Below are 13,833 nucleotides of genomic sequence, written 5' to 3'. Positions count from 1 at the left end.
ATGGGAAAGATTAGAGATCTCTTCAAGAAAATTAGAGATACCAAGGGAACATTTCATGAAAAAATGGGCACAATAAAGGACAGAAACAATATGGATCTAACAAAAGCAGAAGATATTAAGAAGAGGTTGGCAAGAATACACAGAAGAACTATACAGAAAAGATCTTAATGACCTAGATAACCATGATGGTGTGGTCACTCACCTAGAGCCAGACATCCTGGAGTGCAAAGTCAAGTGGGCCTTAGGAAGCATCACTACGAACAAAGAAAGCTAGTGGAAGTGATAGAATTCCACCTGAGCTATTTCAAATCCTAAAAGATGATGCTGTGAAAGTGCCGCACTCAATATGCCAGCTAATTTGAAAAACTCAGCAGTGGCCACAGGACTGAAAAAGGTCAGTTTTCATTCTAATCCCAAAGAAAGGCAATGCCAAAGAATGCTCAAACTACTGCACAATTGCACTCATCTCACACGCTAGCCAAGTAGGCTTCAACAGTACGTGAACTGAGAACTTCCAGATGTTCAAGCTGGATTTAAAAAGGGCAGAGGAACCAGAGATCAAATTGCCAACATCTCTTGGATCATAGAAAAAGCAAGAGAGTTCCAGAAAAACATCTATTTCTGCTTTATTGACTATGCCAAAGCCTTTGACTGTGTGGATCACAATAAACTGTGGAAAATTCTGAAAGAGATGGGAATACCAGACCACCTGACCCACCTCTTGAGAAATCTGTATGCAGGTCAAGAAGTAACAGTTAGAACTTGACATGGAACAACAGACTTGTTCCAAACAGGAAAAGGAGTATGTCAAGGCTGTATATTGTCACCCTGCTTATTTAACTTATATGCAGAGTACATCATGTGAAATGCTGGGCTGGATGAAGCACAACCTGGAATCAAGATTGCCAGGAGAAATATCAATAACCTCAGATATGCAGATAAAACCATCCTTATGGCAGAAAGCAAAGAGGAACTAAAGAGCTTCTTGATGAAGGTGAAAGAGGAGAATGAAAAAGCTGGCTTAAAACTCAACATTCAAAAAACTAAGATCATGGCATTTGGTCACATCATTTCATGGCAAATAGACAGGGAAACAATGGAAACAACAATAGAACTTTATTTTCTTGGGCCCCAAACTCACTGCAGATGGTGACCACAGCCATGAAATTAAAAGACACTTGCTCCTTGGAAGAAAAGCTCTGGCCAACCTAGACAGCATATTAAAAAGCAGAGACATTACTTTGCTGACAAAGGTCCATATAGTCAAAGCTATGGTTTTTTCAGTAGTCATGTATGGATGTGAGAGTTGGACTATAAAGAAGGCTGAGCACAGAAGAATTGATGCTTTTGAACTGTGGTTTTGGAGGAGACTCTTGAGAGTCCCTTGGACAGCAAGGAGATCAAACTAGTCAATCCTAATGGAAATCAATCCTGAATATTCATTGCAAAGATTGATGCTGGAGCTGAAGCTCCAATACTTTGGCCACCTGATGTGAAGAGCCGACTCATTGGAAAAGACTCTGATGCTGGGAAAGATTGAAGGCAGGAGGAAAAGGGGATAACAGAGGACGAGATGGTTGAATGGCATCACTGACTCGATGGACATGAGTTTGAGCCAACTCCAGGAGATAGTGAAGGACAGGAAAGCCTGGTTTGCTGCAATCCATGGGTCACAGAGTCAGACACAACTGAGTGACTGAACTGAACTGTGATTCATAATTCATATTGTGATTCATAAGAAGAAATGAATCTTTGGTTTTTGTCCCTGTTTTTTGTCAAAGAGCTCTAAAAATTCTTGGAATTTTCCAAATGATGAGAGCTGTAAAGATGTTTCTATTATGTCAGTGAGGTGACTTTTGGAAAGCACCTGAGGATGGGGGCTAGTTCCTAGGAGAATCAGCCATGTGATTAAGGGGTTGAAATTTTCAGCCCCACACCCAGACCTCTTGGGAGGGGAGAGGGACTGGAGATTGAAAGGATATCCAATTACCAATGATTTAATTAATCATGCCTATGTAATCAAGCCACCATGAAAAGCCAAAAGAGAGGGTTTGGAGAGCTTTTGGGTTGGTGAACACATGGACAGCAAGGGAGACTGACATCTTCAGAGAAAGCATGGACACTCCCTGCCCTTTCTCCATACCTTGCCCTAAGCATCTCTTCCATCTGACTGTTCCTGAGTTATATCCTTTTATTATAAACCAGTGATCTAGTAAGTAAATATTTTCTTGAGCTCTGTGAGCCACTCTAGCAAATTAATCAAACACAAGGAAGGGGTCTTGGGAACCTCTGATTTATAGTCAGACAGTCAGAAGTACCCATGACCACCTGGACTTGTGATTGGCATAGGAAATGGAGGAGCTGGGGGCAGACTTGTGGGACTCAGCCCTTAACCTGTAGGATCTGTTACTATGTCTGGGTAGTAGGTAGTGTGAGAATTGAGTTGAATTGTAGAACACCCAGCTGGTGTCCAAGAATTGTTTGTTAGTGTGGGAAACCTCCCCTGCCAACACACACACACACACACACACACACACACACACACACACACTTTGGGATTGATGACTGGTGTCAGTGAAGTGAGATTTGCTAAAAGAGCCCTGGATCACAGAAACTTGTGATTTGGAAAGAAAAAGGATAAAAGGATAGGAGAACAATGTGGAATCAAAGGTCATCTTGTCACCCACAGTACGGAGCAGCCGCCATGCTGCAATTACTTCCTAAAGGTGAAAGTTACCAATGAAATTTAGAGATGGCTCCAACTCTTGGAATTTAGTCACTGGATGCATAAGGAAATGTAAACTCATAAGACAGAGGCAAAATATTCACTCCCTTGGTTATTGTGATCTATAGTAGATAAACTAAAAGTAAACAAGAATAGTGTGTTAGATTTTGATGCTAGACAAAAAGCAGATTTCAGTGACTCAGAGCTGCAACTGCACCACCACCACCACCACCACCACCAAGGTTAAAAAGTGTGCAAGGACAACAGAAAGTACCTTCTAAGACCTCTGGTTACCAAGACAGGTAGTCAGCGTGGAGAGAGGGAAAAACCAAGAAACTACTCAGACTAGGAAGTGTAGTGTGAAGGAATTGTCTCATTTTGTGGATCAGTTTCATCAGCTTCCCGAAAAACCTTTACCAAAATGGATTATGAGGGTGACTAATTTAGAAACTGTGTCTTTGTCTTTGGTTTTGGGGAAGAGCATGTTTGGGTTGACACAGGGCCCACAGGTCACTATGAAACAATCACCAATGTCTATATGTGTGATTCAGACAGAAAGCAGGTTCTTCCCAAGGGAACAGCCAGTCTGGTGGACTGGGTAAAGTGCACTGAAAGGTCCATTTACCCTGAAAAGAAGGGCTGTCCATCTCCCCCTGTGAATGTCAAGTAGAGTACCCCAGATTAAGCAGCTGATGCTTGTATGCAAGCCATGGAGGACTGGCTTTGTGATTACTGGAATATCCATTAGCTGATTATGCCCATTATCCAGGGCTCTTTCACATGGATACCCCTTATAATCTTACTGTTGCAAAACTTAAAAAAACAGTGCTGGAAGCCTTATGGAATTTTCTGCCTCAGTTTCCCCTCGGGTCTTACAGATGCTAATAAAAACATTAGGTTTGGGCTCCTCGGTGGCTCAGTGGTTAAAAAATCCACCTGCCAATGCAGGAGACATGGGTTTGATCCCTGGTCTGGGAAGATCCCATGTACTGCATAGCAACTGGGCTCATGTGCCACAACTATTGAGCCTGTGCTCTAGAGCCCAGGAGACACAACTCCTGAGTCCATGTACTGCAACTACTGAAGCCCTCGTGCCCTGCAGCCCATGCTCTGCAACAAGAGAGACCACCTCAATGAGAAGCCTTCACACTGCAACTAGAGAGTAGCCCCTGCTCACCCCAACTAGAGAAAAGCCCACGCAGCCACAAAGACCCAGCACAGCCAATAAAGAAAGAAAATTATTTTTTTTAAATCATTAGGTTAATTAACAAGGGATTAAAGAGGGGCTGAGGGGAGAGTCAAGGGACTCTTCCCAACAAGGTGAAAACTTTGAAATGGTTACTGAGAAATGAGATGAATAAAGCAAATATTCATAGGAGTGAAACAAAGAGGAAACAGGACTCATCCCAGCAAGGTAGAAATCTTTAGATGGTCATTAAGAAATGAGGCTAGACATTGATGGGGTCAAAGTGTCCTCCTGCTGGTTCCCCAGCATTAGAGGACCCCAAAAAAGTCTGCTCTGTTTACTCCAATGGGAAGAAATTTCACCCCTGACCTATAGCCAGTTGGTCAGAAGTATAGGGAACAACAACCTGGGCTTGTGACTTATCTCTGAAGGGTTAGGGGCAGTCTTGTAAGACTAAACCCTGAACCTGTGGAATCTGATGCTATCTCCAGATAGTGTCATAATTGAGTTGAACTGTAGGACACCATGCTGGTATCCAGGTTTTACTTATTGGAGGTATGGAGAAACAACACACACAAATACACACACGCACACCCTCAGAAGTTGAAATTGGTTCCAGGGGCCCAGTTATATGTAATTCTATGTTTAGTGTTTTGAGGAACCTGCAACACACTTTTAAAAATGTATTTCTAAGCTTTCGGGAAAACAAACCAAAAAAAAAAAAAAGCCAGGAGAGGGAAGCGGCACCAGATGTTAAAACTAGAGCAGCAGGCACTATGTAAAAGTTTAAGCTTCTCTGAGGGCAAAACCCCCATAATTGAAGCCAGTGCTTTAGATATTATCAGAAATGCAGGACATGCAGGTGCAAACTAAAGAATGTATTTATCATCTGGGTCTACAAGGGGAGTCATTAGCCACTTCAGTCACTGACCTTCAACCCACCCTAAATGGAGTTCATGACAGAGATCAAGATGAGGCATTCAGTGATCCAGGAAAACTGGCAAACAAGCCTTCAGGTAGATATTTTCATGAGCAACTTTTTATGAACCTCGCTTCTTGCATCTTTTTGTTTTTGGAAAAGCACTAAAACCATTAACTAAGATATCTGTTCCTTGTGACTAGCAGCAACTTTCTACCAAGATGTGTGCATAGTTGCACATACCTCCTTCCCTGAAATCACCTATCTGCTAACCTCCTCCCTTACCTCTTAGAACAATTTCTGAGTTGTCTGAGAGGCTGTCTCCTGGGCTATAGTCTTCAGTAAGATACTGAATAAACTTGAGTCACACTCTTATGTTATGCAGGGTCTGTTGGTTGGTTGGTTTTTTTTTTTTTCAGTTGACACAAGGTCCTTGAAAAGTGAGGGACCTGAAGCTGCAATCACTGCATTAAGCCAGGACCCTTAAAAGGCAATACCCCCAAAACCTACACATAAACTGTTTGTCTCTATCATGACTGTATGTAGGAAACAAAATAAACAAGAGCACTACTCTTACTGCTGCTGTGACTGGTGCTACTGGAAGTACTCACTTGAGAATTTGCAGCCCAAAGCTTGCTCTGACTCAGGTCTGAAACAAATTCATACTACTCATGTCACTAGGGAAACCACAGGTGAATAAAAAGTGCCCCCACATCGTTAGTGCCCCTGGCACCTAGCAGAAATAAATTACCATCTTTTTCAGAGGAAAGCATCCCCAATCTAGACCCCTCAGGGGTCCCAAAGATTTAACTTAATCAAGTAGGAGCTCCACATTTTAAAACTATCAAACACACAAGGAAACAAATCAACATGAGGGAGAGTTAGCAGAAACAACAGATTTCGTTTCTCTAGGACAGAAGATGCTAGAATGATCAGGTAAGGACCTAAAGGAACTTAATATGGATTGTTTAGATAAACAAAATATGTAATCAAAATGGGATAAGAAAAAGGGACTTATCACCTATGACCTGGAAAATCTGGGTAAAAAAATAAAATAGAATTTCTAAAAGTCAAAATTATTGTTGTTGAAATTTGAAGCTCTTTGAGTGGGTTAAGACAGCAAGTTAAATATATCTGAAGACAGAGCAAACCTCAGATTTGGAGATATTTTCCAGAATGTTGCCCTAAGAGATAAGAAGATGGAAAATATGGTGAAACTGAGATATGGAAGATAAGACTAGGAAGGTCAAACAGGTACATAATTTTAAAATGACCCCAGAAGAAAGTCCTGAGGCTTAACAAGAAATGGTGGTCAAATAAACTGGCAAACATGTATGTAGATAAATTTAAACAATATTAATTATTTAAAATAGTGACTAATTTGTGGGGTTAAATAAAAGATCTGAAACTCTAAACACACTCTAAGAACGTGGGCTGAAAAATGAAAGTGTTAGTTGCTCAGTTGTGTCCAACTCTTTGTGACCCCATGGACTGTCACTCCCCAGAGGAGCAGCTAGGCTCCTTTGTCCGTGGAGTTCTCCAGGCAAGAATACTGGAGTGAGTAGCCATTCCCTTCTCCAGGGGATCTTCCGGATGCAGGAATCAAACCTGGGTCTCCTGCAGTGCAGGAAGATTCTTTACCTTCTGAGCCACCAGGGAAGCCCCAAATTGAGGGTTGCTCAGGCTTAAATACAGTATATGGTACTTTATTTTTTAATATATATTTTTGTTGTTTTTGTTTTGCTCTGGCTGAGCCCCTCAGCTTGTGGGATCTTAGTTTCCCGATGAGGGACAGAACCCAGGCTTCCAGCAGTGGAGGCTCTGAGTTCTAACCACTGGATCACCAGGGAAGTCCCCCAGTATGTGGTACTTTAGATTTGCTGGTGAAGAGGCAGCTAGGTTTGTGACTATCTGGGATGAGTACTTTCTATGTAGAGGGACCTGCAAGAGGGAGGCTCTGAAGCACAAAAGTTCTTGATGGGTTTGAGAAGGAGAAAGAAGGCCAGTGTGACTGGAGCTAGTTAGCACATGTGATGTAAGAGACTGGATAATACAGAGCCAAGATAGAAAGTGAATTTTATTCTACCTCTGGTTGACAGGCTTTGGAGGATTTTTCACATAAAAGTGATATGTCTTATTAAATTTTTTAAGTGTTACTCGGCCTACAGTAGGAAGAGTGCGAGTGTACGTCTACGGGGTGGTGGGGGTGTGCTGCCAAGAGTGGACATACAGAGGCTGGTTACGAGGCTACCGCATTGTATCTTGGACTAGGAGAGCGACAGTGGACAAGGTAAAATGTGACTTCTAGTCAAAAGTGACTCCCAGGTTTCTGGTTCTGGAAGCTAGGGGAATTGTGGTACCAGTGCATGAGATGAGGAAAGCGGAAAGGGAAGTAGGGTTTAGAGAGGGAGCAATGAGAGTTCCGTCTTGGGCTTATTAAATCTGAGATGCCTCTCAGATAAACTAGTGGAGCTATCAAGCAGGCAGTTGAGTATAGGAGTCTAGAGATAAGAAACACCATCTTAGATCACCATGCCAACCCTGTGCCAGCCTGTGACTGGAGCCCATCCAAGGCAGGCAGGCAGGAAATGTTCCAGAATGAGAGTTAGCAGTAACTTTTAGAAAAAGCCTCATCCGTAATGTTTACTGAATCTTTCATTAACTCATTTTGGGAAGCTTGCCAACCACACTATGGGCAAGGCACACTGTTGGCAAGACCAGGAAATCAGTGTGGTTTGACTTCCTTGCCACAAGGTTCCCTGTTCTTCACCACTGGGGCCACTCCTCTCCCCATAGACACTCTCTCTTCACCCTGAATTCCACCAGTCGACAACTGGATGTTTTGTCTGTGCAGAAGGCTGGCAGATGGGTCTGGGCAATTGTGCCACAGATAATTAGAATCTCTCTGTCTCTAGAGGACAAGATTCAGTCCTTTTTCCAGGGCTTAAAAGGAAAGAGAAAAAGGCAGGTTCCTGCTTCCTTGTATTTATTTCTGCAGTTATCTGGAATACCTTTTACTCCTCTCTCATCAATCTCTATGCCAACCATCCTTCAAGAGTCAGACTTCGTGTCGTCTTCTCTGGCAGCCTTCCCCAGTTCTCCTAATTAGAATTCTTCTCTTTGTCTCCCATACTCCACTTGCTCTGAGTGCCTCTGTAATAGTGCTAACAACAGTCTGCCTTGTAGTCCAATTATTTGTGAAGTTCTGACTTCCGTATTATGCTGTCAACTCGGAACACGGGGGCCTTTTATTGTATGTTTCTGTATCTCCCACATAGTTCCTTTGCCACAGTAAGTACTTTATGAATGAATATTAGTGGAATTTAACTTTCAATGAAAATATTTTGCATGTTGAAAGTGAGTCTCATAGACAAGCAAGACCTTAATTCCTGAGATAACATTTCTTTCTGAACAGTTAGATAGTGAAATTTAGAATCTACCAGCAGCAGACACGTATGAGAACTAATAATAATTGCCAGCATCTGTAATATGTGGATGGAAAATCTAATCAAGCTTAAATCAAATCACAGAGTGAATTTGCCATTTGCAGCTAATGGACTCAAACTGCCCACACACAGTGATCTGTTGTCTCCATTTCCCCATTTGTACTTCGACATAGAAGCCACTGGATGGTCCATATAGTCTATTGTTCGTGCTAATGCACAACCAAGCTAGCCTCCCTTCCCCCAATTCATGCTGGGTTTTTTTTTTTTAAGGAAGAACAGGGAATGGTTTAATGTTAATAGGAGTTGATTGATTTTATTGATTTTGTGCTGGCAGTTGATTAATTACACAGACAGGTGTCATGCTTTTGTGTTCCCTTCTCTGACTTAAATACCCAAGTGTGTTTCAAACAAAAGCTGATGTCAGCAAGACCCTTGATCTCTGAGGATGCTAAGTGGTATCATATGATTATTATTTTTATCACTTTAATTGCCCCTTCACAACAGAAATTTTATTACAAAAAAACTGGCTTGCAAAATTATATATTTGCAATACAACCTAAAGTGTATTTGTATTATGTTAACCAAACAGAATTTTTTTTTTTTGGCTGTGCTGGGTCTTCACTGCTGCTCAGGCTTTTCTTTAGCTGCAGCGAGCAGGGGCTACTCTCTAGTTTCAGTGCTCAGGCTTCTCATTGCGGTGGCTTTTGTTGTTGCGGAGCACAGGCTCTAGAGCACAGGCTCAGTAATTGTGGTGTGTGGGTTTAGTTGCTCTGAGGCATGTGGGATCTTCCCAGACCAGGGATCAAACCCATGTCCCTTGCATTGCAGGCAAATTCTTTACCACTGAGCCACCAGGGAAGCCCCTGAATGAAATTTTAAAAAGCAGATATGAGTGTGAGTTTCATTTGGAAATTATTTCTTACACTCCATTCCTCTCCTTTTTTTCCTTCTTCCTCTTTGTTCTCTTCCTCCTCCTATCCTTCTCCACTGCATACTCAGTTACCAGTTATGGCAATGAATAGGAGTTTTCTTATCCATAGATTAAAAATGTGATCCATGAAGATGTTTTGTTTCTTCAATCCACTAAAACATTCTAATGTATATCGGGCATTGATGAGGACAAAAGGTGACTCTCCGGCCTATATACAAACCTTTGAAATCAGGGCTTAGGAGGGCATGTCCTCTCAGGCAATTGAATTGTTTTGTCCTGAATTGAATCAGGATACCTGAGTGCTAGTCTCAACTCTGCTATGATCCATCTGGGTATCCTTCAGCCACTTTGACATTCTATGTTTTGGGTTCCTCATATTTAACATGGAGGGATTTCTGTTTTCCCAACTCTGTAACAAAGCAGGGAAGGGTTGTTGTGTCTCAGTATCCAAGGCATTTGGGAAAGCTGAGTATCCACATGCACCCTGTGAATTTGTCTACATTCGGGAGCCAGTAAAATGTGGGGTGGGATCACACAAGAAACCTGATGCTGAACAGCTGGATTGCAAAATAAATGTGTTTGAAGCCAGTCACACCATTGTGAGTTTGTCAGAAGCATAGGGGCTTTGCCTTTCTTAGAAGCTCCCCAGAGAAGAGGTTATCCAAAGGCTTTTCCCAAAGCCTGGGTGGGGGCAGAGAGGCTTGGAGTTGGAGAAGGGTGGGTCATTTTAACAGCAACCCCCAGAGCAATCTATGAAGGCTTTGTTGTTCTACAATAGGATAGCATGGCATGTCACCACAATGGCTGCCTTTGAGCTTTTGGGTTTTCTTCTGGGGAAGTGATTTTCACAAGTACCTCCAAAATGAATGGTCTGGTACCTTTGGGGGAAGGGTTGCCGTTTGAAGTATTTACTAAATTCTTTTTATGACTAGTAGTTGGTTGAGGTTTTCCATTTCTTTTTTGCTAATTTCTTTATTTGTGTTTTCCTTTAAAAATGATTCATTTCATCTGTCTTCAAAGTAATTGGCATAGTGATACAAAGAATAACTTCTTAATTCACAGTCATTAGTCCTTTCTTATTCCTAAATTTATGTATTTCTGTTACCTGTCAAAACCTTTGAATGCTAGGTCGCATTGTCTGTCACTATTGATTTCTTGTTTCTACTTTTCTGCCTTTCTGTACCCTTACAAAGCCTCCTTCTTATTTTCTGTACATTCAATTGAGGCAGAAACCATGGGAAGATCCAGAGGGAGGAATTAAATTTGGTCTTTACAGTCAGGGGACCTGTGATTTAATGGGAAGGAATAGGTGAGTACTCATGAAAATACAAGCAGGTTTTGAAACAGAGTGCTACATGCTAGAGACCATGAATGGAGGGGTACCCAAGGGAGAGGCTTCCCTCACTCATGACCACAACTAAATGAAGCCAGTCAGGGGCAACCCCAGGTACAGAGTGTGGCAGAGATCTTCAAGGTCAAGAGGCAGCAGGGACATAAATAATTCAGAGACATACAATGTGTCAAGGTTAGGGGCTCCAAATTTTGTTGGTCCAAGATGTTCGTGGGAGTCTGTGAAAGGGTTCGAAGCGCTGTGTATAGCCTCTATCATTGTCTCCACTACCAGGGCAATATGTGTGTGTGTTCTCTCAGTCATATCTGACTCTGTGACCCTATGGACTGTAGCTTGCCAGGCTCCTCTGTCCATGGGATTTTCCAGGCAAGAATACTCGAGTGGGTTGCCATTTCCTCCTCCAGGGGATCTTCCTGACCCAGGGATCAAACCCATGTCTCTTGCGCCTTCTGCATTGGCAGGCAGATTCTTTACCACTGAGCCACCTTGGAAACCCTCCAGGAAAATATGCAGGCTGCTTTGAACTAACATGCCAGCTAGTGACTGGGTCACTTGGATGTGGTACTAAATAGCTCTTATGGCACCTGCAAATACTCCTAGCACTCCTGACACAATATTGAAATACTCTATTTCAGTGTATCTCATCCATCAGATTATGAGCTCCATGAAGTCTGTGGCCTAAGTCTTACTCATCTTTGTCTCCCCAATGCCTGAACCATGTGTAAGTGCTTTTATTACTGAGTGGCTAAAAGCACAGGTTAGGGTCACATCAATCTGTACTTACGTGACCTCATCACGTTCTACCTGACTCATTTACTTATTGTCTCTGGACCTCAATTTTCTCATCTGTAACATAGTGATGGCAATAACATCGACCGCTTGGATTTGTTGTGAGAGTAAAATGGGATGACAGATTTGGAAGTACTTAGCAGAGTGCCTGTTCAGAGTAAGCATTCAATTAGTGGTAGCTCTGTTTGTCATTACATGATTGTGGAATGAATGGGTGAGGATGAGTGGGCTGAAGAAGGATGGTGGCCTATTTGATGAGGTCAAGACCCAGGGTGGGAAGAGGCTTAATAGGAGCAAACTTGGCAGTGCTCCAAGTCTCCCTCTCTTTTCTTGGCATCCTTTGGGTGATTGGGAGGCTGAGACAATGGGGATAATCTTTAAGCATCTCTTGCTTTGTGTAAGGCTTGCAATCATCTTGGCTGGGGGAACAGGGATTGAATAGACCCTGGGTGGGGAATGATGTTATTAATATAAACATTTTTCAAATGTAACATATTGCTCTCTGCACCCAGCAAGCTGTTGTTAGTTTGTGAGCACTGTGCCTTTGGAAAACCATTGAAGGCAGCTTGAATGGGTAGCTTAAAACAATTAGAAGCTTTGAACACTTTCAAGCTAAGGATTGGGATAAGAATGTTTTGACTCTATGATTTCTCCTGGGGTTTCCCTGGTGTGCTGGACTAATTATCAAATGTAATTAGGAAAGCTGAGAAGTAGGGAGACTGCAGGGAGCAGCATACTTTCCCAAGGACCCTCATTTGTTTATGCAGAAAGGAGTTGGGGGGACTGTCTCTCTACTATGGAGAAGCAGCAACACATAGGACACAAGAGGGCAGGAAAGATCCTGGGAACATGAATTTCCCAACAGAGCCTCATGCCTACAGGGGCCCATTGCTCTTGATTAAATGTTAAGTGGTCAGGACAGGTTTCCCCTCCCTTTTCTTCAGGAAAGGATGGTATTTTGGGCCACTACTAGGTTTTTGGTACACTTTTAGGAAAAGGTCCAATTTTGAGTGGGTCCAGAGTAGTTAAAACCTGGTCTCCTTCCTTCAAAACTCATGAAGCTGGAGAGAGGGACTTCACATCTTGGTCAGCCACAGAGTCAGTCTACCTCAAGCTGTGGAAGATCTTTCTTATCTTCCTTGGCCTACACCCTTGACCCCAGAGTTGAGTTAGCAACACTCCATCTATGAAGCTCTGAGGAAAGGTGACATTTACAGGGCTATCTACTTGCTGACTTTTATTCAGAGGGTAACATTCCATTTGACATGGTCTTGAAGTTACTCTTGATAAGATGGAAACAAAATACCACATATGCAACATGAAAAGAAAATGGCACTCTGTGTATCTTTTACTCTCCAGAGGCTGTGGTGCAGACTATGAGCCTGGTATTTTGAGAAAAAGGAGATCCCTGGGGACTTAAGATGATGTATGAAGTTCATTGTCACAAGACCATCAAATATCAAATCAGTGTCTCTGCTTTCTCTGTAGGTAACCTGTCTCCATGATTTCTTTGGCGATGATGATGTATTTATTGCCTGCGGTCCTGAAAAATTTCGCTATGCTCAGGATGACTTTTCTCTGGATGAAAATGGTAAGGACAACCACTGAATTTTATTGTTTCATTATTCTCACTCCTTCTATCTCTTAGGATTTTCATGGGTTTCTATGGCCTGGAGAACACGTATGAGTGGTCCCTCTGTCCCATATATTTGGATATAGGAGCCACTAAGTGAAAGTTGATTGCCTATCTCAGATGCTCAGCCTCCAAACTCAACAAAACTCACTACCTGCCACCATAATGACCATATTTCTTGAACCATATATTATGTCACCTGGGCTGACAGGCTCAATCAGACCATGGGAAGGAACATTTGGAGTCAGAAGTTAGTTATTGTGTGCGTATATATTTTTTTCTAGTCAACATCCTCCAGCTATTTGGCCTATGTTGGTGGTTCCATTTTAGAACTATTTTCCACTATGTTCCTAGTGTCAAACATTTTCCCTCTTCCCACCTCCTGGCTTTCTGCCCCATTCCCCATGCTTTGTGACTCAAGATTCCAGAAGATTGTGAGTCTCAGGAAGGAGGTGAACATCTGCCCATCTCCCTTTACTTGAGTCCAAGCTCCATGAGTAAGTTACTGGTGAATTAGCTCACACAGTCACAGAGTTAGGGGATGATCCTGATGGAAAGACACATTCAAAATATATTTCCCAATAATGAGGAGAAAAATATGGGGAAAATATCAAGTTGCACTAATATAGACTTTACAAACAACTCAAGTGACAAGGACACTGAAAGAGGTGGCATCTCTGCTATGTTCCCTTTGAGAAGAGGCAGATGACCATAAAATAGGTAAACAAATCCCAGACTGTCCAGTTTCTTGTATCTTGTATATCTCCAGCTCTGGACAGTGATCATTAAAGTTTGTCAATCAAAATAAGAAGTAAAACAAACAAAAATGAGCTTTCTACTTAACTCAGTTTCC

General features: G+C 42.3%; 1 protein-coding gene across 1 annotated transcript in view; it reads left to right on the top strand.

The window, feature by feature from the left end:
* The window catches only part of DCX (doublecortin), a 389,065-nt gene that overhangs the window by 344,449 nt on the left and 30,783 nt on the right, over nt 1-13,833 (top strand). Inside the window, exon 4 of the mRNA XM_061137073.1 lies at nt 12,836-12,938. Within this exon, the coding sequence (XP_060993056.1) occupies nt 12,836-12,938 (103 nt within the window). The remainder of the gene's footprint in view (nt 1-12,835; nt 12,939-13,833) is intronic.

The sequence above is a fragment of the Dama dama genome, chromosome X, assembly GCF_033118175.1.
Source record: "Dama dama isolate Ldn47 chromosome X, ASM3311817v1, whole genome shotgun sequence".
Lineage (NCBI taxonomy): Eukaryota > Metazoa > Chordata > Mammalia > Artiodactyla > Cervidae > Dama > Dama dama.
Note: the sequence above shows the minus strand (reverse complement) of the source record. Positions and strands in the feature narration are given on the sequence as shown.